We start from the raw sequence: 24252 nt of genomic DNA on the forward strand, positions 1-24252 counted from the left end.
ATGATTGTAAAATTGGTTGACATTTAATGAGTACTTCGTATGTTAGACATTCTGCTTAGCACTTTACATATATTATCTAATTTAACTTCCAATGACTCTTTGAGAATGTTACTACTATAATTATTATTTCTATTTTATTGATGAGAAAACTGAGGCTTAGAGAGATTAAGTAAGGATTTCAATCCGGGTGAGTCTTAATTACTAATACAGGCCACTTACAGTATCAAAGGAGAGAGGAATTTTCAGAGACAGCCCTGGGACTGTGGTTATTTATAAAAGCAGTTTCTCATCTAGAATTCCCTATCTTGTTGAGGCCAGCTTTATTGTCTTATCTCTGTGAAATATGCATAAACACACAATATTTTCTTGATTTGAGCACTTGACTCATTAATTTGTTTATATCACTAACACTTGAGTGAATGTATATTAAACCCATAAACATCTTATTTAAAAACTTTTACAGTAATGATGGTTACAAATTTTTCTAAAAAGTCATTACAACCTTGTTTGACATAATAATATAATGACTACTATTTCTTTACCATATGCCTGTTTCTTCTTTTAATTGTGTTTATTAAGTTAATGTTTATACTTTGATCCTCCCCCCCCCCCCCATTTTAGGGCCAAACAGGTGACCCAGGACTCCAAGGACCATCTGGCCCTCCAGGACCAGAGGTAAAATATTGGTGGAAAGATAATAAATTTGAAACAAAATGGTGGAAATTAAACTTGTTTGGTAAAACATGTTTAAACATAGGAAGCTTAAGAAAGATCCTCTTTAAAGTTTGTATCTCTGTAAATAGTTTGGACTAAATTTTTCTGTTATGTCACGAGGTATGCAACAGAGATCCTAGGGAAACAGAAAAACACATTAGCCACATTTTCACACTGATTAGGATCACAGCTGATTTATTTGTTCTGCACAGCTATTAATAACAAGTACTTGGGACTTGGAACCAAATTTCAGGAAAGAAACTCCACTGAATTATTAATGCAAAATGTTTCCAATTATTGCTATATCCATATATCATTGAAATCTCATACAGTATTCTAAAACAAATACAATTAAGTCTGTAGTACGTATGTCAAATTTGTTTGTATATGCTTTAAAATTTGTAACTTTGGTTTAATGGTTGATACAGAGTGGCTTTCGTTTCTAAAATTCTATATAGAACATAAGCTTCTGAGATGAAACATTTGGATTAAAAAAATCATACTATGGTCGGGCTCGGTGGCTCAACCTGTAATCCCAGCACTTTGGGAGGCCGAGACGGGCGGATCACGAGGTCAGGAGATCGAGACCATCCTAGCTACTACGGTGAAACCCCGTCTCCACTAAAAAGTACAAAAAACTAGCCGGGCGACGAGGCGGACGCCTGTAGTCCCAGCTACTCGGGAGGCTGAGACAGGAGAATGGCATGAACCCGGGAAGCGGAGCTTGCAGTGAGCTGAGATCCGGCCACTGCACTCCAGCCTGGGCGGCAGAGCAAGACTCTGTCTCAAACACACACACACACACAAAAAACTCATACTATGAGTCAGAACTATGAGTCAAAGCTATATTACATGGAGATGAAACTTCTGAAGCTCACTCTGGTTGCAAAAATATATGCCTATATTGATATGTGTGTGCCTGTGGGTGTCTACACACACACACATACACACAAGCACACGCATATCAGTGTACATACATATTTAATTCAGAGTTGTAGATTCAGCAGAAGGCTGAGAAAATAATTGGCATCAGAATAAATAAGTTAGAGCAATAATGTCATAGTGTCAGAGTAGTAGGCAGAGTTTCTAAGACTACTGCTGTACTGATGCTGTCTTCCTCTCTTTGTAAACCATAAGATCTACTTCAATTGCTTCGCAGCTGTCCTTCAGGGTTGGCTGATTTTTTTTTTTTTTTTTTTTTTTTTTGGAAAATGCCTATTCTTACTTACTGTATGATTTAAAAACACATTGGGTATTGATAGTTCAAAAATCTAAAAAGCAGGCTGGGCATGGTGCAATCCCAGCACTTTGGGAGGCTGACGTGAGAGGATCGCCTTGAGTCCAGGAGTTCGAGACCAGCCCTAGCAACACAGTGAGACCCTGGTGCTTAAAAAAAAAAAAAAAAAAAAAAGGTTTTAAAAGTTAGCCAGGCCTGGTGGCTCACACCTGTAGTCCCAGCTACTCGGGAGGCTGAGGTTGGAGGATCACTTGAGCCTGGGGTGGCACCACTGTACTTCAGCCTGGGTGACAAAGTGAGACCCCATCTTAAAAAAAAAAAAAAAAGAAGAAGAAGAAGAAATCGTCTTCGATACTTCATTGTACTTAGTTTTATATCAATAGAGAGGTAACAATAAGTAAAATACAGTAGTATATTGATCTCTGCATTCTGATAACAAGGAAATTGAGTAATTAAAACTAAAACTTCAGATTAGTATAAGCTTCTCCATATGAGCCTACAATTTTTATTTTAATTATTTTTAATGAAAGCTTTCCTAGAGTGAATAGTATTTACACTCTTGTCATACTGAGGGTAAATAATCTATTTTAATTTTCATTATCTTTAAAGGTTATTATTATGACTGTATTGCCCCATTATTACTGCAGTTACAGGTAATATGTACACTAGAAACGTCTATGTTGCCTTCTTGCTGTCATTATGGTTTTCAGTCGTTTTTCTTCTTTCTCATAAAGCTTGGTTAAAGGATGCATAAGCCATGTTTTCACTTACTACTTGATCTTCCAAAGATGTTTCTTTATTTCTCTCTTCCCTTTAAAATTTCATAATATCCATCAACACTGAAAACATTGTGTCATTATCTCTGATTTCAGCACCACTAACATAAGGTCCTGAGCCCCAGCCTTTTCAGAGTACCAATCCTTCCTCTCCACCTGTCTTAAGTTTTTTCATGGAGCTAAAAATGTAACCTGTACTCTCTCAAGAACTGATGCTAGATTGTTTTGGGAAACAGGGTCTAATCCAAGGAGCATAACTTTTTCTTGATCATAAAAATATAGTACATAGGCAACTATATATGAGACAACACTTTTATCCAAATCCTTCTCAACCTTAAGCTTTTAATAAACTTGCAGGTCCAAGAATTTTAAATAGTATATTTAGTAGTAAACCAAGCCTGACAACTTTCTGCTTGTATAGTGGATGAATTTTTCTCAGGTAAAGGGTCTTATGCATTGTGCTAAATTCAGACTTTATCCTGTATGCATTGACCAAAGATATTTAAGCAAGAGAATGGAATTATCAGGCTTGTGCTTTATGCAAGGCAGCAGGGGAAAGGATAAAAGAGAAGAAGGGAAGGAGGGGTGCCAAGGAGACAAACTAAAGGTTATTTAGAAGGATGGTGCAGCAGAGCAGGGGATTGATGATGAGGTCCTGTGACAATAGAGAGGAAAGGATAGCTTAAAGAAAGAACTAGAAAATACAATTCACAACACATAAAACAATTAGTTTAGCTCATTCCAGTTGTGAGAGAGAGGAATAAAAGGCAATTTTAATGCTTCTTGCTTGAAAAGTTGGGTAGAATGTGCATCATCATTCCAAAAATAGAAAACAAAAGAGGAAGAGGAGGAGGAGGAGAAGGAAGAGATTCAGGGTGGCTGGAAATAATGTTTTGGCTTTGAATCTGTTAAGGTTTAAAGGCCTTTAGGAAATATAGAAAATTAGTCTAATAAGTGTCTTAAAACTGTAGGTCTAAAGCTCAGAAAAGTAGACTAGAGATACATACTTATATAATCATCTGCATAAAGGTATTAGATGAAACAATGTAATAGATGAATTAAAACAAAGTGTAAAAATACTACACCTGGAAACTCACTCCTGGAAGGCTACATTCTTTGTCTACAGTGCAGCAAAGTTTTAAGTTGATAATAAAAAGTCAGTAAAATAACATTTTGGGTGACTGAAAAATACATTCTTAGTAACTTATGGTCTGGAGAGAAGAAATATCACAATAGAAATTGGAAAATGTTTAGAAGTGAATGAGAACGAATCAGTATAAAAACTTGAGTGTTGCAGCTGAAGCAACATTTAGAGGACAATTTATATACAAATTCATTTTTCTTGAAAGCAAGGAAGGTAAAAAATAAATGAGTTATATACAGCATAACTCTAGGGATTTGTTTCAAAAGAAGAAAGAAGTTGAAAGAGGTAAATAGGATAGTCTCTGTTTTCTTAGTCTTGAGACTAAATCTCAAGAGTAAGGGGACTGTGCAGGAGAAAGGAGCTGCAGGAGCTCTTTGAAAAGTAAGTGAGTGAGTGACTGCGGAATCACAAAATAATTTCTGAGTTGTTGGTTAAGGTAATTTTTGGATAAGGTTTATGTTTGTTTGTTTTTGTTTTTGTTTTTGTTTTTGAGACAAAGTTTCACTCTTTCACCCAAGTTGGAATGCAGTGGTGCTGTCTTGGCTCACTGCAACCTCCGCCTCCCAGGTTCAAGCGATTCTCCTGCCTCAGCCTTCCAGGTAGCTGGGATTACAAGTGCCTGCCACCACACCTGGCTAATTTTTGTATCTTTAGTAGGGACGGGGTTTTGCCATGTTGACTAAGCCGGTCTCGAACTCCTGACCTCAGGTGATCCACCTGCATTGGCCTCTCAAAGTGCTGGGATTACGGGCATGAACCACCATGCCTGGCCCAATTTTTGGTTAGTTTGAAATGTAAGAGGATTTTGCCTGAAATACAGTCACAAAGCTCTGTACATTTTGTTGTAAGGGGATTTCAGATTTGAATATGATCTTCCCACTGCCAAAAGGATGACACATGATCAGTTATATGATTCTCCTGTCTTTTGGATTAGAATATATTAATTATTCAAAAGGTGGTAGCAATTCATTGTATTATGTCATTTCCACTATTCAATATAGATGGAAGTTATAATGTGAAAGCATAATTCAGTAAAAGTAATTCTATTAGGGGCCAAAATGATGAGACCTACATATGTACTTCTATGATAGCTTTTGTTAATAACTAGGTCATAAAAGGTTTAAGATAATATCTGAAAATTACAGAATTTGGGGGTTAACATCTTCTGAATGAGAACCGAGGAGTTAGTCTGAGTACCTTGAGCAAATTACTTCAACTCCCTGGGCCTTTCCTCATCTGTAAAACAGAAATATTAATAGTACTAACCTCATAAAGTTGTTTTATTACACACATTAATTCATGTAAAACACTTCAGCATGTAGTTAATAGGAAACATTCAGTATGTATTAGCTGCCACCTACCACCACCACCATAATTAAAGACAGCACACATTATCTAGACCCAAGGCAGAAAAGCCTGGCCAGTTCATGATCAGAAAGAATGCCAATGTAACTGGAGTGAGCAGAATGAATGAAGAGGAAAGTGGTATACAACGAAGCTGGAAAAGTAGACAGGGGATATATCATGTATGCCCTCACAGAGGAGAGTGAGAAGTTTGGATTTGGTTCTAAGTGCAGCAGGAAGCCATGAGAGACTTTAAATAGGGCAGTGGCATGATCTGATCTGATTTATGCTTTTCCAAGGTTACTCCGGCTGCTGAGTGAACCTAAGACTGTGGGGAGAAACAGTGCTGAAAGTAGGGACATGATTTTTTGTTTTTATTTATTTATTTATTTATTTATTTATTTATTTATTTATTTATTTGAGATAGAGTCTCCCTCTGTCGCCCAGGCTGGAGTGCAGTGGTGCAACCTCGGCTCACTGCAACCTCCACCTCCCGGGTTCAAGCGATTCTCCTCCCTCAGTCTCCCAAGTAGCTGAGACTACAGGCACATGCTACCACACCAGGCTTATTTTTTGTATTTTTAGTTGAGCTGGGGTTTCACTGTGTTAGCCAGGATAGTCTTGATCTCCTGACCTCGTGATCCACCCGCCTTGGCCTCCCAAAGTGCTGAGATTACAGGGGTGAGCCACCATGCCCGGCCAGTAGGGCGATGATTTAAGGAGATTATTTTACTTATCTTGGCAGAGAACTTATTTGAATGAATAGTAATTTTAGTTTTTGATAATAAAACCATGCCAGCTCTAGAAAGTGATTTTTGATTTTTCAACCTTACCTGGGCATTACTATCACCTGTAGAACTTTTTTTTAAGGCTGGGCATGGTGGCTTATGCTTGTAATCCCAGCACTTTGGGTGGCTACAATGAGAAGACTGCTTGAGCCTACGAGTTCAAGACCAGCCTGGGGCAACATAGTGATGCTTTGTCTCTATTAAAAAGAAAAAATACACACAGATTCCCAGGGCCAATCTCAAAAATGCTGAATCAGAATCATTGGGGGTTGCTCCACAGGTGATTAAGAGCAATAATAAAGAACCACATCTTATTTTTCTGTTCTTTATGGCAGCAGAACCTTTATCCAACAGAATGAGAATGTTTTCAACCCAGTAAGGTATAAGATCACCGAAGAAGTCAGAACATTCTCCTTGTTCTCTGCATGGAAATTATCATCTCATTCTGTTTTAGCAACCTGGGAAAATTATTACTACCATTTACTGCAGCATAGCATAACACAGAGATAGCATTCTATAAATGTTTTTAAAAATAAAGTGATGAAAGAAAGATACTAATAGGCTTTGCTATGGATTTTTTTTTCCATTAACATTTAATTTGCACAGGAGCTGAAGCAGAGAAGGAGAACTGGATTGCCTTTGCAGTACAGGGTGAATGTGATTAAAAAGCACAAGTTTTATAGTACCAAGAGCATATGAAGCAGCCTGAGATGATAAGAGTAGGAGAAGGGCAGGTAACTTAGAAGATAGTCTCACAGACAGAGAAAAGTAATCCGAGTTAGCCCAGTGAACTAATTATACATGTTGACAACATTTTACAGTCATAAAATATCTTGCAATTGTATTTATTAATCATTATTTTTCCACGGAGTGATTAGGTTAAATTCTATAAGGCTAAAATCAGGGGCTAAGCCTCCTCAATAGCCGCCACCATTACCACTTTAGAGTAGTGTAATCTTAGTGGTTAAGCTGAGTTTATTCATGAGTAACTAAAAGGTGCAGAAAAATAATTCATACGTTTTTCTTTAAAACCGTGTGAGGAAACTCATATTAAAAGTATGCTTATATTAAACAGTAATTTTAACTGTGTATTTTCTTCCAGAAAAGTTAGAGAAATTATTCTACAAGGCAAAGCCATATAGGACAAAGTTAGATAAGTGTACTACCCTCCTAACTTTTCTGCCCGGTCCTCATCCTCTTATCCTTTTTCAATGTTCTCACCTACCCCTGAGGTATCCAATCTCAGTAGTTTCTGGTGTATCTTTCTTGTGTGTTGTGTATTTGTGTATGTTTTGCTTGTTTAAGGGGCAGATATATGTGTATTTTCTTATACTTTTTTATTACATAAAAGTTACATAGTGTAGATACTTTTTTGCACTCTGCTTTTTTTACTTAAAAATATATCCTGGAAAACACAGCATATAAATTCATGGAGCTCTTCTTTATGTAATTTTGTAGCTTCCTAGTACTTCATTGTGTGGATGTGTCAGTTTATTCAGTCATCATTCTCCTACATATGGAAATGTAGTTTGTTTCCAGCATTTTGCAATTACAAACACTCCTGCAATGAATAAACTTGTGCTTACGTATTTCTGTATGGTTGGAGGTGCATCTTCATGGTGAATTGCTAGAATTGGATTGCTAGGTCAAAAGAAGATATTGTTAGATATTGCCAAATTCTTCTCCGAAAGAATTGCATTCCTATCAACATTTCTGTAATTATGACATTTCTCTCACTATGAATGACACTGAAGATCTTTTTATGTTTGAGGACTGTTTTATAATCTTTCTTGTGAAATGTCCATTTATGTTTTTTGCCCATTTTTCTACTAGGTATTTGGTCATTTTACTCTGATGTTTAAAATTATTTGTGTATTAGAGAAATTAGCCCTTTACCTGTGATAACTATTGCAAGTAATTTTTTCCCAATTTGTCACTTGTCTTTTGACTTTATTTGTAGAGTTTTTTGACAGAAAGCAGCTTTACATTTTTAAATAGCCAAATTTGTCAATCTTTTATGGAATTTGGATTTTGAGTCATCATTAGAGAACCTTTTCCTATATCCAGGTTTTAAAGAAATCACCTATGTTTTCTTCTGATTCTTGATTAGTTTTCTTTTTGTATTTAGTCTCTGATACATTAAAAGTTTTGTGTGTGTGTGTGTGTCTGTTGTGATTTATGTATTTCATTTCACATTTTTCTAAATGGCTAATCAGTTTTTCCATAATCATTCATTACACAGTCTATCTTTGCTTCAGTATCATAGTTTATTTTAAATTATGCTACCTATATCATACGCAGTCACACACTGCATGCATCGTTTTGGTCATTGATGGGCCTCATATAAAACCCTAGTCCCATAAGATTATAACAGAACTGAAAAATTTGTATCACTTGGTGATGTCATATAAAGCTTTTGTGACATCATTACTCACATGTTTTGTGTGATGCTGTTGTAAACAAACCTACTGTGTTGTCAGTCATATAAAAGTGTACAGTAATGCCCTGGGCCTTCACATTCACTCACTGCTGGCTTACTAATTCACCCAGAGCAACTTCTGATCCTGCTGGCCCTATTCATGGTAAGTGCCCTACATAGGTGTACTATTTTTTATCTTTTATACTACATTTTTACTGTACCATTTGTATGTTTATATAGATTTGGATACACAAATACCATTGTGTTACAATTGCCTACAGTATTTAGTACAGTAACATACGGTGCAGGTTTATCGTCTAGAAGCAATCGGCTATACCATATAGCTTAGGTGTGTAGTAGACTATACTATCTAGGTCTGTGGAAGTATACTCTATGATGTTCACACAATGACAAAATTGCCTGACAAAATATTTCTCAGAACAAATACCCATCATTAACTGATACATGACTGTACTAAATTTCTACTTCTTGGATCTATGTCTGTACTTTATTTTCTCTTCCATCTGAGTGGCTGCTGTTCATGCACAAGTACCACCTTGGTTTAATGACAGAAACTTTATGTTGCGTTGAGATGTCTGGAAAGGTTTTCAGTCCTCTGAGCTTTTTTCAGTGTTTTCCTGGCTACACTTGCCTTCTTGTTTTTCCATATAAACCTTAACATCAATTTATCTAGGTTCATTAACAAATATTGTTAGTATGTTTATTGGCTTCAACTTACACTTACAAATTAAGGGAGTGCTGGGATCTTTAGGATATTGACTCAGTCTTTTCGAGAACAACGGTGGGGGTGTTGTCTTTCATTTATTCAGATCCATCTTTGTGTTTTTCAGGAGTGTTTTAAAATATTCCTTAGGTTTTGCACATTTTTTGTTAAATTTTTTCTTCAGCATTTTATATTTTTTGTTGTTATAGTAAAACAGATTTTCTCTGCCATTATATTCTCGAATACATTTTTGTTTATGTGTCCAAAGACTATTGATTTTTCAGTGTTAATTTTATATCCTGTTACCTTAATGGTTTCTTTTTTTTTTTTTTTTTTTTAGTTAGTTAGTTTTACTATTGATTTTCCAGAGTTTTCTAGACATGCTCTCATGTAATTTTAAAATAGAGATCATTTTAGTTCTTCTTTCCCACTTCTTAAATCTCTAAGTTAATTCTCATGGTTAATTGTGTTGTAATACCTGAGTACAATGTTAAAGAAGTAGTGAGCATCCTTGGTCTGTTCCTGATGTTAGTGGAAACCTTAGAGTGATTTCTCATAAAGTAAATGCCGTCATGAAGATTAGAATATTCATATTTTATTACATTAAAGAGATAGGCTGGGGATTGCTTGAGCCCAGGAGTTCAAGACTGGCCTGGGCAGCATGGCAAAACACTGTCTCTACAAAAAAGACACAAAAATTAGCCTGGCATGGTGGTGTGTACTTACAGTCCCAGCTCCTCAGGAGGCTGAGGTGGGAGGAACACTTGAGCCCAGGAAGCAGATGTTTTGGTGAAGTTTTTGCACCACTGCACTCCAGCCTGGGCGACACAGCAAGACCCCCCCACCCCAAAAAAAAGAAAGAATAAAAAAAGAAATATCCATTAATTTATATTTTCCTGAATGTTTTAAATCACGAATGATTATTATATTTTGTCAAATATATATACTTGGTTAAAGGTTTTATATTTCCTACATGTATGTAGATAATTATGTATTTTTTCTGTTTGGATCTATGTATATGGTATATTAATGGATTTTTTTTTATTGACCCAACTTGCATTCTTGAAATATATTCTACTTGATTGTGGTGATCCTATTATCCTCTATAAGAGTGGTACATTTGTTACAGTTAATGAACCTACATTGACACATCATAACTATCTCCCAAGGTTCACAGTTTACATTAGTGTTAGTGTTCACTCTTGATGTTGTGCTTTCTATGGGTTTGGAAAAATATGTAATGATCTACCACTTTATTATTATACAGAGTATTTTCACTGCCCTAAAAATCCTTTCTACTCTGCCTAGTCATCCCTCCTCTCCCCTGCCCCCAGCAACCTATGGGCACTGATCTTTTTACTGTCTTCATAATTTTGTCTTTTCCAGAATGTCAGGCAGTTGGAATCGTACAGTATGTAGTCTTTTTAGATTGACTTCTTTTACTTATTAATATGCAATTAAGATTCCTCCATGTTTTTTCATGGCTTCATAGCTCATTTCTTTTTAGCACTGAATAATATTCTATTGTCTGGATATACCACAGTTCATCCATTCACCTACTAAAGGACATCTTAGTTGCTTCCAGGTTTTGGCAGTTACGAAGCTACTGTAAATAGTCATGTGCAGGGTTTTGTGTGTACATAAATTTTCAACTCCTTTGGGTAGAATTAAGGAGTCTGGCTTCTGGATCACACAGTGAAAGTATGTTTCGTTTTGTAATAGACTCCCTATCTTCCAAAGTGGCTGTGCCATTTTGCATTCCAACCGGCAGTGAGTAAGAGTTCTTTTTGCTCTACATCCTCACCAGCATTTCGTGTCAGTGTTCTGGATTTTGGCCATTTTAGTGAGTGTGCAGTGGCACCACATTGGGTTTTGTTGTTGATGGTGGTGGGCTTGTTTGTTTGCTTGTTTTGAGACAGAGTTTCACTATGTCACTCAGGCTGGAGATCAGTAGAGTGACCATGGCTCACTGTAGCCTCAACCTCCTGGGCTCAAGTGATCCTCCCTCCTCAGCTGCCTGAGTAGGGAGGACCACAGCCATGTACCACGGCGCCCAGCTGTTTTTATTATCATTATTATTTGTAGAGACAAGGTCTCACTGTGTTGCCCAGGCTGGTCTCAAACTCCTGGACTCAAGCAGTCATCATACCTTGGCCTCCCAAAGTGCTGCGATTAAAGGCGTGAGCCATTGGAACCAGCCCCTATTGTTGTTTTAATTTGCAGTTACCTAATGACATATAATTTGGAGCGTCTGTTCATATGCTTATTTGTCATCTGTATATCTTCCTTGGTGAGGTGTTTGTTAAGGTCTTTGGCCTTTTAAAATTTTTTTTTTAATTGTTGAGTTTTAAGAGTTCTTTGTATATTTGGGGTAACAGTTCTTTATCAGATGTGCCTTTTGCAAATATTTTCTTCCAGTCTGTGGTTTGTCTTCTTATTCTCTTGACATTGTTTTCTGCAGGGCGGAAGTTTTAAATTTTAATGAAGTTCAGTATGGATTGTGTCTTTGGTGTTGTTTCTAAAAAGTAATTGCCATACCCAAGGTCATCCAGATTTTCTCCTGTATTATCTGCTAGGATTTTATAATATTGCATTTTACATTAGGTCTATGATCTATTTTGAGTTAATTTTTGTGACAGGTGTAAGGTCTATGTCTAAATTCATTTCTGTTTTGCATGTAGATGTCCAGTTATTTCAGCAGCATTTGTTGAAAAGACTGTCTTTGCTCTATTGTATTGCCTTTGCTCCTTTGTCAAAGATCAGTTGACTGTATTTATGTGGGTCTATTTCTGAGTTCTCTATTCTGTTCCACTCATCTACTTATCTATTGTTTCTTCACTACCACACCATCTTGAATATTGTAGCTTTATAGTAAGTGTTGAGGTCTAGTAGTATCAGTCCTCCAACTCTATCCTTCTCTTTCAAGTTGGGTTGGCTATTTTGGGTCTTTTGCCTCTCCATATAAAGTTTAGAATCTGTTTGTCAGTATCCACAAATAACTTATGGGATTTTGTTTGGTATTGCATTGAATCTATAGATCACGTTGGGAATAAGTTACTTAATCCTTTTTTATTTATTTTATCCTAATTTTATAATTTTCCCCATATAAGTTTTGTACTTATTTTCTTAGGTTCATACCTAAATGTTTCATTTTTTGGTGCTGTATTGTGTTTTTAATTTCAAATTTCATTTGTTTGTTGTTGGTATATAAGAAGCCAATTAACTTTTGTTTATTAACCTTGTATCCTACAACCTTGCTATAATTGCTTATTCATTCCAGGAGGATTTTGTTCATTTTTTTCTGATTTTCTACATAGCCAATCATGTCATCTGTGACAAAGGCAGCTTTATATTTTCCTTCTCCATCTGTATAGTTTTTACTTCTTTTTCTGGTCATATTGCATTATCTAGGACTTCCAGTATAATGTTGACAAGGAGTCATAAGAGGGGATATTGTTGCTTTGTTCCTTTTCTAATTTCTTTTTATTCTTTTATTTTTATTTATAAAATTATTAAGGTCTGTTTTTGTTCTCTCATCATTACTTTAAATGTATTCAATAGACTTCCATATGGAGTATGTTTTATTAAAATTACTTTTTGATATTTTGTAATTTCAATTTGTATATGCCTTCTCACCCAATAATTATTTAAATAGGCAATTTTTAAATTTTCAAGTGGAAGAGCTTTTTCAGTTTTGATTTTGTTAATAATTTCTGGTTTCATTGCCTGGTGATCAGAGACTTTTTTTTACTTTATAGAACTTACTGACCTTTTTCTTTTTTACCTAGTATATGTTCACTTTTTGTGAATGTTCAATGTCTTCTTGACAAGATGGTATATTCTTATTATCAGGTGCAAAGTTTGGTATGTAGTGATTTGCCCTTCCTTATTGATTATGTTGTTTAGATTTGCTGTATCTTCACTTATTTTTGTTTTACATGATCTATCTGTGTTAGTAGGATGGACAGTGGCCTCTATCAATCCAGTTGCTCTCAGAGCCACAACTGGTACTTTTCTCACTCTTTCACTATCCATTTTACATTCCCCTCACCCTCAGCTATCACCTCAGCCGATCTTGGTAGCTTATCTGGTAGTATAACCTAAACCTTCATTGCTGAAGAGCATGTATGTTTGACAGGAATACAAGAAGGTGCCCAGTGTATCACCTGAGTTTCATATGTATTCCTTCCTGCCTTTATTGTATAAAAGCAGTCTTGCTTCCTTTTGTTTATCAGGGTCAATTAGTCATGCCAGTGTGGTGACTTCTCTTTTTATTTGTTCAGACCTGGTCACAAAAAGTCCAAAGTGCTCTGGTAGCAGCCATAACTTTTAGTTTAGTAAGACTTTTGTTGTATCTCCTGTCAAGAGAGAACCCCCACTTTGGGTAACAAGATCTTCAACCCTGTAGAGTTCAGCATGTGGTAAAGGAAGCACAGAATACAGTGTGTCATTGGGAGTGATGGTAAATAGGACCATACCTGCTTCCACCCCTCGGTCTTTAGACCCAAATGTTCATCCTATTTGGGACAAAACTCCATATAGGGGTCAGTGATTTTAATAAATCTACTGTGTCCTAAAGGGTAGTACACCATTTTTTCGCATTATTTTCTTTTAACTGGCACATCAGTTATAACTTTAGAAGGAAGTTCCAATGTTACATGAGGCTGGATGCCTCTAGATTGGGCAGGATAAAAACTAATGGATTATATCAGAGGCCTACTCCTTGCACCTCCTTCAATGTAAAGAGGGTCTCCATTTTTGAATGCTGTGTTCTGTGAGGTTTCCTGTTTGTGGATCAGGCATTCTGTAAGTCTCTAGATAGTGGTGCTAGTAGAACTTTAGAGACAAAAGGCAAACTCTTACCCAAAATAGATATCTATCTCTGTGAGGATGAACTGTTGATACTTCCAGGTTGGAAGGGGCCCAAGGTAAGAAATTTGCCACAGAGTAGCTAGTTGTCTTCTTCGAGGAATGATGCCGTAATGGGGACATTGTTCGTCTTTTTTGCTGACAAATGGGACTTTCAGAGTCAGCAGAAGCTGGAACATCCTTGGTAAGTGATAGTACATGCTGTTGGGCTCATACATAACTTTTGTCTCTGCTACCATGTCTTCTCCATTCATGTGACACTCATGCCTGTCTGGGAGTGACCAAAGATGAAGGCTGCCTGATGTCAACTGGCCAAGTCATTTTGTCTACTTGGTTTCTTATAAACTCCTTCATGGTATATGCTTCCTGGTGGGCATTAATGTGTGAGATAGAACTCTTCATACTCTTTCCCTAATCCCATGTGTCTATTCATGTGACTGTATCTCAGATCTCTCTCTTCCTCTATTTTTTCTCCTCCCAGGCCCCTGACCAGATAGCCATGCCATTGATATTGCCCAAGAATCTATATATCCTCACTTCAGGTCACTTCTCTTGACACACAAAAGATGATGAGCTGGTACACTGCTCACAGATCTACCCATTAGGATGACTTTTTTCTTCTCTGTTGTTATTCAGAGTACTCATAAGTGTACCTTTTTTTGCTGTTGCTATCCATTTTCAACTAGAACTGCTTACCAAGCTGACCCAACCATAAACCAGATTCCTCCAGCTAGTCATATGGGAGCTATTTTCTCACCCTAACACATATTCCTTTAGTTATAAGCCAGGAGAAGGGAACTGCAGTGAGTGTGAAGGTGACATTGGGGTTTGGGATACCTATTAATGCAGCTTACTTGTTCCCCCTGGTCCACTTGGGTTCAATCCTGTATATAACATTTCTCCTGTATAGTGGATTGCTGCTAGTGCCCATATGATTTTATGTCTTGGCAGCCTAACAGAACCCAGGATATAATGGCAAGTTCTAAGTGTGTGGTTACTTGATGTCCCATAGTCAAGTGTCCTTCCTTTACCAGGTCCCAGTAACACCAAAAACTGTTTCTCAAAAAGCATATTATTTTCTGCTTCAGATGACATGGCCTTACTCCAGAATTCCAGAGGCAGCATTTATTTCTCTCACTGCAAACTGCCATAGGCTTCATACTGCATCTTCTCCCACCATAATACCTCCAATACTAGAGGGTCTTCTTGATTAAATGCACAAGTGGTGGGACTGATTGTACCATGGCCTGGATTTATGATGTTGCCCTTTCCTGTTTTGGGTGTCGCTCAAAGCTAGCAGCCTTCAGTGTCACCTGGTATATAGGCTAGAGTAGTATTCCTAGGTATAGAACAGTTTGCTCCCTGGACCCCAAAAGGTGTGCCTTTCGTTTTTTTTTTTTTTTTTTTGTGGTGGAGTATGTAAGACTCTCAACTTGCTGTTGCCTTAAAGGGGCTATTCAAGTATATCCCTAACCACTGGGATCCTAAATCTTCAGAGAATTGGCCAGCTTATGAATCTTTGAAGGGTGTATATCCTACCATCTTGAGTGCATGTGTCTTGCCAAATTCTCTATTGTACTAGCCATCTCTTGCTATTCTTGTTCAATCTGCCTGACATCATGTATGTAGTGGATTGGGGTGATGTTCTATGGCATTCACTGAAGGTTCAGATCTCTTCGGACTGAACCTGTATCATGACAGATGCAGGAGAACAGAGGAAAATTGCAAGTGACTATTGTCCATCCTACATGAATGCAAACTAGTTTTTTATTACCTTTTTTAATTTTAAAGGAAAAAAGTACATTTGTTTAATTGGTGACTATATACCATTTATGGGAAGACTTAGTAATCTTCTCTAGCGATGATACTACATCTGACAAAGCAGCTGTAACTGGGGCTGTGGTAGTCTACAGTCACCCTTCAGAATCTATCTGATCTCTGCAGGAGCCTGCCTGGTGAATTCAGCAATGCTGTGATAGGGACCACCACTGCTACATCTTTTAGGTTTTTAATGGTGGCACTAATCTATGACAACCCCCCACACACAATGTGACTGACAGTCATAGAGATGTGATTGGCTGATCATCAGAACCCAAAGATCTACCTATGGGGATATCTCTGCCTTTTATGCTCTTCTTTAGACAATCCAATTCTTACTATTCATTTTCAACAGATCTTTCTCGCATATCTATTATATATGTCAATCACTAAGAAAAAAAGTGCTGAAGTGAATAAGATTAGGTCCTGACTTCGGGAGCTTATAGTCAAGAAGTCAATACTCAATTCTTATAGCATGTCAAGACCACTACTGTCTCTGTCTGTCCTTTTTCCCAGGCATCAGGTTTGATTAGGTTTGATAAAATTAAAATTTAAAAATCAGGTCATCCCTTGAAAGTCTAGAATCAGTGCAGTCCTCAGAGAAAGTTGTAAAATAGTTGAAGAATTTTTTTTTTTTTTCCTGAGGCTCTTAGTCTCTCCTTTATGTGTGTGTGTGTCTGTGTGTGTGTGTGTGTGTGTGTATTTACCCCCTTGGGCATGAGTTCTTTTCCATCCCAAACAATCGGTGTGCTAAAATTTGCCCTTCCCATCAAAGCCTGTTTTCATGGAAGGACCTGATGAATATATTTCACTCCCAGCAGTAAATGATTATGAGCTAACAGCAATGTATTCCTATTTTAAGAATATTTGCATTTTAGCAATAAACAGAAACCTGAAACTAATGCAAAATGTCATTAATCAAAGAATTTAGGGTGTCATTTAGTGAGCAGGGAAAAACTTACGGATGACTGGAAACTTTTATACCTCTCAACTTAATCATACCATGCAAATGGTCATCTACTCAACTAAAAAGGCAGGACAGGACTGACCACCATTTCTTGCTAGTGACTTTTGGCTAGGAAACTCAAATCTTCATAAGAGTTGGTGAAAGCAAAATACTCTGAAGTTTTTGTTGTAAATGCTGTTTGCCATTGGCATTGAAGAGAACTGTTCATCATTAAAGACCAGCTGAGCAAATGTGATTTCAAACCACTTCAAAGCTTTTTTTCTCTTCTTAATGTTTTACTTATTCTGGGCAATGTGACAGTGATGATACTTGCATATGCTGTAACAATGAAGTGAAAAGATCTGTGCATTTAGCTTTTCACAGAATTTTAAATATTAGAGGTGTTCCAAGATAAAACCTCACTTGCCTTAATAACTGAGATTTATTTTTTCCATTTTTTTTCTGCTTTTAATAAAAACATATGGAAAATGCCCTACAGGAATCCTTTATATTTCTTTAATCATAGTAGTATCAGTTTTGAGCACTAACCCCAAGTGTCCTCTCAGTTCTGGCAGCAGAGCACCTTCTTATATGGTAGCAGGATGGTTAGAATGTTTGTTGATTCAGCTGTTAAGCCCCCTGGGCTACAGAGATTGCCAAATATTTGAATTTTGGATGATGTACTTGGTATATGGGGCCAGTTGTTTATGACAAAAATGAATCAAGACCACTAATCACAGCAGTGCCAGAAGTGGCCAAGCAGTGGGTCCTCTTTTTCCATCAGGGTGGTCTTCATTAGAGACAAAGACTGAAGTGAGTTTCAAAAATCTGGCTATATCAAGTAAAAGCATGCTTTTAAACTTCATTTTTAGTACTTCAGTGGACTTAATTGGAATAAGCTAGACCGTGGCCAGCTATATTAATTGATTAGAACGTAATGGATTCCCTTCACCTAAATGATTTACTTCTTTGATATCTTTTATGACTTGGATTTGGATGATAAATTTCATGTTTTTAATTGTCGCTTAAGTCATGCTGAAAGAGTACATGTGATTAAGTCAGTCGATAAAAAAAGTATTAGGTTTCTACTATGTGCAAATATGTGCCTAGTAATCACTGTAAGATATGTTAAAAATAAAATGTAATTGATAATTTAGGAAGATTTAGTCTAGTTGGGAAGAACAAAATCTATATGTAAACTGTTAGGTAATGGTGAAGGCATCATATGAGAATTAAGGAGTTGTTAGAGTTCAGTGTTAGTAGAGATAGATTAACAAAAAATGAAAGGATAGAGAAGGATTCATAAAAAAAGATGAAAGGGTTTATAGAAACGATGGAACTTGAATTAGATTGTTTATTAATAAATCGCAGGAAAAGGGGAGGGCATTCCAAGCACAGTGAACCACATAAGCAGAGCCAAGAGACCTAGGTTATATTCATGGTGGATTTACAGCAGTGGGTGACACTGGCTGGCTGATACAGTTTTTTTGTGTGTTGGCACAGAGTGACAAATAAGATTGTAAAACTAGGTTGGGATCAAATTGTTAAGACCTTTTATTTCAAGCTGTGTCAGAGGCAGCATATTCAGTGGTTAGATAATCTGGGCTAATGTTGCAATTCTTGTGTTGTGAAAAAATATGAGACCCCTCTCTCATCTCCCAGGTGAACCAGCCAAAGTTCTATTGCGTTGCCTGGTTTTTGCTCATACTGGTCACAAATTTTCATCCTTTTAGACTCACTATAGATGGGAGTCTCTGTAACTATTATCTATAAGGAGATAGAATCTTCTGCCTACTCAGGATGAATCTTTCTTTTTCTTTTCTATTTTTTATTTTATTTTACTTTATTTTATTTTATTGAGACAAGGTCTTGTTCTGTTGCCCACCCAGGCTAGAGTGCAGTGGTGTGATCACGGCCACTGCAGCTGCAACCTCCCAGCCTCAAGCAGTCCTCCCACCTCAACCTCTCAAATAGCTAGAACCACAGGTATGCACTACCACACCCAGCTAAGTTTTTTATTTTTTATTTTTGTAGAGATAGGTTTTCATTGTGTTACCCAGGCTGGTCAAGCTATCTGCCCGTCCACCCACCTCAGCCTCCCAAAGTGCTGGGACTTAGTACTAGTTGTTACAGTGTTGCAAACCTGAAACTGCTCACCAGATTGATGAGGAAGTCTTTCTGCCCAGAAGAAAGTTAGGGACAACTAGCGCAACTGTCTTTGAACTTACTTCCCTGTACTTGGCCTGAAGCTGTCTCTCCCAGTACCTCCTCTAAACAGGCAATAAAGTGGAGGACCATTTATTGCTTGTTGACCATGTATTTGGTTGACATATTCATTGCAATTTCCCATGGACTTCTCTCAAATCCTGTTAATCATCTGTGAGGCCCTAATACTTCCTCCTCCAGAAAGCTATGTCTCTATCAGTATCCCATCTTCATCACCAAAACTGTCAGAATCTGAGATTTTATTCTGTTTGCAAGCCAACAAGTTAGTCTGACAGTTTCAATGATTCTGGTAAAAGACACAAGCTCCTAAAACAATGACAAAAGATAGTTTATTACTCTTGGCAAAAGCACTTTTCAGAGTATCAACATTTTTGCACTGATTCACTGAACCCCACTTCCCACAGGGTGACAAGAAGAGGGCTAGATGATGCTTCCATATGTGGTAGGTTGCATTACGTAAGAGGAATCTGAAGTTTAAGGAGACTAAATCTTTTATAATGGGCAGTCAGAAAAGATAATGTATTCTAGAGAGATATTATCTCTGTTATCTTGGACAGTAAGCATTCCCTCCTGCCCTTTGCTTCAGGAAGCAATGCAAAAATCTCTGAAGAGAGTGACTGGAATAATGCAAAGTCAATACCTCATTTGCAGAATGTGTGGAAATGCAAGGGACCAACGAAGAATTATCTTCCAGTGACATGTGAAGTTAAATATTGGAGGTACAAAAATGGGTCAGATATATTCCTTTTCCTGCATGAGCTTACATTTCATTGGAATAGAGAAACATGCCCTTAATTACAGTATAGTATGAATAGTGCTAACTAGCCATATTAACAGAGTTCTGTACAGATGTAAAATAATCTGCTGCTGATTTTGACTAAGGTGCATCGTGAAAGTTTTCATAGATCATGTTACATTTGAGTTGGTAACAAGTTACATGATGCAAGAACCAGTGGCATGGAGTACATGGGTGTTTGAGCAGTGACTTGAAGAAATAGTACGGATTTATCAAGTGGAAACAGAGGGCAAGGGCATTCCATCCCGAGGAAACAGCATTTGTAAAAGCACAGATGTGTGAAGAAGCTAGATGTATGTAAAGAACTGCAAATAGTTCAATGTTTCAGTGAGGCCTTTTTCCATTGAAAGTGACAGAAACTCAGTTTGAACAGTTTTAAGTGAAAAAAAAAAAAAAATCAGAATTGGATAATATAATCAGGAAGTCCAGGAGTATATGTGTCTAGAGATTTGGCTAGGTACAGGAACTTGATGAATATAACCAAGACACAGTGTAAATCTTATCCTGGCATTTCTCTGTTGGCTACATTCACAGGAACACGTTGTAGAAAAAGTGGTCATTGGCAATTCTAGGCTTCTGTTGCCCTCAGAGTTAGCAATCTAAGCAAAAAGAAAGCACTCTTTTTTTCCTTGTATCTCTAGCAAAAATTGTTAGGAGACTCCAGCCAATCAGGCTTTGACCACGTAATCATCTTTTTTTTTTTTTTTGTCACGAGGCGGGAGTGCAGTGGCACAATCTCGGCTCACTGCAACCTCTGCCTCCTGGATTCAAGTGATTCTCCTGCCTCAGCCTCCGAGTAGTTGGGACTACTGGCGCATGCCACAACACCCAGCAAATTTTTGTATTTTTAGTAGAGATGGAGTTTCACCATGTTGGCCAGGATGGTCTCAAACTCCTGACCTCGTGATCTGCCTGCCTCGGCCTCCCAAAGTGCTGGGATTAAAGGTGTGAGCCACCACGCCCGGCCCACATGATCATCTTTCAATCAATTGCAATAGCAATGGAATAGGAATACTGTAATTTGCAAGATTTAGGTCATTTTCCCACCCCTGGAAACTGGGATGGAGAACAGAGTACATGGACTGTGAAATAGAGAATAATGTTTCCCCAAAGAGATTTTTAGCAGATTGAAGAAATGTCCTCTACATTTCACATCTTTAGTGCCCAATATCTACTTATACCCTCTTGCCACTTATACAGTTTTAAACATGCCTTTGCCTAACAGTGCAGGCACCTACACAGCTGAAAACACACTGTCCTTTCTCCAAAAGAAGGTACCCCAAGGTACTGGCCAATTATTGCTTACATCTCTAAGGCCAAGTTCTCAGGGTAAGGTGCATTCTTTTCAATGAGGCCTAAATATGTCTACATTTCTACTAACCAGTATAGATAGTAAAGAAAGAAAGAAAACAAGATATCCCATTTGAAGAAAAAGAGAATGTGAAACAACATAGAGTGGCCCTGGACCCATAGCTGTGTATCTAGAACAAAAGTAGGTAATTGAGACATGCCAATTCCTCGTAACAGTGTAAATCTTTTATTTTATTTTATTTTATTTGAGACAGAGTCTCGCTCTGTCACCCAGGCTGGAGTGCAGTGGCCGGATCTTAGCTCACTGCAAGTTCCACCTCCCGGGTTTACGCCATTCTCCTGCCTCAGCCTCCCGAGTAGCTGGGACTACAGGCGCCCACCACCTCGCCCGGCTAGTTTTTTTGTATTTTTTAGTAGAGATGGGGTTTCACCGTGTTAGCCAGGATGGTCTCAGTGTAAATCTTTTTTAATCACCTAACTTCCCACTCCATGCAGCAAACATACACACATTGAAAGGGAGATGATCTTTGAGATAAAGAGTCTCTAGAATATACTTTCTATGAAGCCAAGGAATTTTTTTGTTTTCTAGTATATGATCAATGCCAAGAACAGTGCCTGATACATAGTAACTATCCCTTGACTAAGTTAATTTAAACTCTTTTTTTTTTTTTTTTTTTTTGAGATGGAGTCTCCCTCTGTCATCCAGGCTAGAGTGCAGTGGCACCATCTCAGTTCACTGCAACCTCCGCCCCCAGGGTTCTAGCAGTTCTCCTGCCTCAGCCTCCCGAGTTGCTGGGACTACAGGAACCCACCACCACGCCCGGCTAATTTTTTTGTATTTTTAGCAGAGACAGGGTTTCGCCATGTTGGTCAGGCTGGTCTCAAACTCCTGACCTCAGGTAATCCACCCGCCTCAGCCTCCCAAAGTGCTGGGATTACAGGCGTGAGCCACCGTGCCTAGCCGAATTGATATTCTTTACTTAAGATATTTATAAGAATTCTGAGACAGATATATAGATATTGAGTACCTAAAATTATACTTAGCCAAAAATATGCATTAAATAATGGTTATGCTGTTACTTTCAAACAATTCAAAATCTGAGCTCCACTGATTTTTATATGGGGACAAGTTCAATGAATAATTTCTATTTTCTCTCTAAAGATCTTCAAATTATTACCAACTGTTGCCTACCAAAAAGAAACATCTAAAACACCTAATACCAATTAGCTTTTTTTGTTACAGCTTTATAGAGGTACAGTTAACATGTAACAGTTATATGTGGTAAAATGTGATAATTTTGACATATATTTAAATTGTAAAACCATCACTGTGTTCATCTGTTCTTGCACTGCTATAAAGAAATACCTGAGATGGAGTAATTTATAAAGAAAAGAGGTTTAATTGGCTCATGGTTCCACAGGCTATACAGGAAACATGGCTGGGGAGGCCCCAGGAAACTTAACAATCATGGTGGAAAGTAAAGGGGAAGCAGACACATCTTACATGGCCTGAGCAGGAGGAAGAGAGAGAGGGAGAGGTACCACACACTTTCAAACAACCAAATCTTGCAAGCACTCAGTATCATGAGAGCAACACTGAGGGTGAAATCCGACCCCATGAATCAGTCACCTCCCACCAGGCCCTACCTCCAACACTGGAGATTACAATTTGACATGAGATTTGGGCAGGGACACAGACCCAAACCATATCAATTAACAAAATCAGGATAGTGAACACACCCATCAAACCCCCAAATTTTCTTGTTTACATTTGTAATCCTTCTCTGCCTCTCCTTCCCCCTTCCTCCTTGGGCTACCATGAGGGGATCTGCTTTTTGTCACTATAGATTATCCAAACCTAAATATCAAATAATGGCCAGAATCATTTATTTTTGAATTATAACTTAACTATAATTTTATGTGGACTTTAGACTAAAAGTAGACTTTCCAGTTGACTTTGTAGTTTCCTTTAAAAGTGATGTTAAAAATACTGTGAATATCTGGGCACAGATCGCTTGTATCTCTAATCTTAGCTGCTTGGGAGTCTGAAGCAAGAGTATCACTTGAGTCCAGGAGTTCAAGACCAGCCTGGGCAACAAAATGAGATCACATCTCTAAAAAAAAAGAAAAAAAAATTTTTTAATTAGCTGAACATGGTGGCGCACACCTGTGATCATGCCACTGTACTCCATCCAGCTTGATTGACAGAGCAAGACTCAATCTCTTTAAAAAAAATACTGTAAATACTATCTAAACAAAAGTCTTATTTGGAACACAGAATATACGTTTTGTCTAAGGAATTTTATTGTCATTGTAGTTTTGTGGATTTTCTCTGTTGAGTTTTCAGGATGCTGCACATATGGAATTAATCTGTGCTATATTTTCTGCTCAAATACATAGAATTACAGAAGGGAAAATATGTGAATAGCAATAATCACTAAATTTCTCAGCAGTATTGTGATGGAAAATACCTGGTTTTCATGGTTTTTAGATCTAAAACAGCAAAAGAAAAATGAAGGAGAGACAGATACCTAGATGGATTAGTTTGCCTTTTCAAGAAACTGTATTTTCTGCTTGTGGTTTCCTCAGAAGACAGAATAGTTCCTTCATTTACAGTTTGCATGCCTCCCAGTGCTAAAGTTTAGTTTCTATAGATTACTGGGAAAGTGAATGTATTACATTTGCCTTTTGAAATTTTTTTTGGCATTAACTTCTGGATAGGTTATTCTCACTCAGTAAAGGCTATTTTAATGTTTTTCTTTTTTATTATTACTTTCCTATCTGGACTCATCATATTACTGACATGACATGTGCTTCCCTAAATGTTAGAAAACAAAATCTTGTGACTGTAAGCCGGATCCTTGTCTCAGACCAAATTATCCTCTTACAAAACCTCTCTCCCTCTGGATACATTCTTACTTGTTTGAATATGTAAAATTTCAGTCCTGTCTTTAGAAGCTAGGCTAGTTCTTTTTTCAGGATAACTTTGAAACTGCCTAACTGAAGAAGTTATTATTCAGATAGAATTTGTTTTTAATTTGGTCGTCAATTCAGACCATCAAATGTTTATTGAATGTACTATACATTCACAACACTAGCCAAGGCTTTGCATAACTTTGCCCTCGAGAATTCATAATTTA

The 24252-nt window shown here is 37.4% G+C and overlaps 1 protein-coding gene across 1 annotated transcript in view; it reads left to right on the top strand.

The window, feature by feature from the left end:
- The window catches only part of COL24A1 (collagen type XXIV alpha 1 chain), a 391289-nt gene that overhangs the window by 129505 nt on the left and 237532 nt on the right, over positions 1-24252 (top strand). Inside the window, exon 19 of the mRNA XM_023207327.3 lies at positions 622-675. Coding sequence (XP_023063095.2) covers positions 622-675 — 54 coding nt within the window. The remainder of the gene's footprint in view (positions 1-621; positions 676-24252) is intronic.

The sequence above is a fragment of the Piliocolobus tephrosceles genome, chromosome 1, assembly GCF_002776525.5.
Source record: "Piliocolobus tephrosceles isolate RC106 chromosome 1, ASM277652v3, whole genome shotgun sequence".
NCBI lineage: Eukaryota > Metazoa > Chordata > Mammalia > Primates > Cercopithecidae > Piliocolobus > Piliocolobus tephrosceles.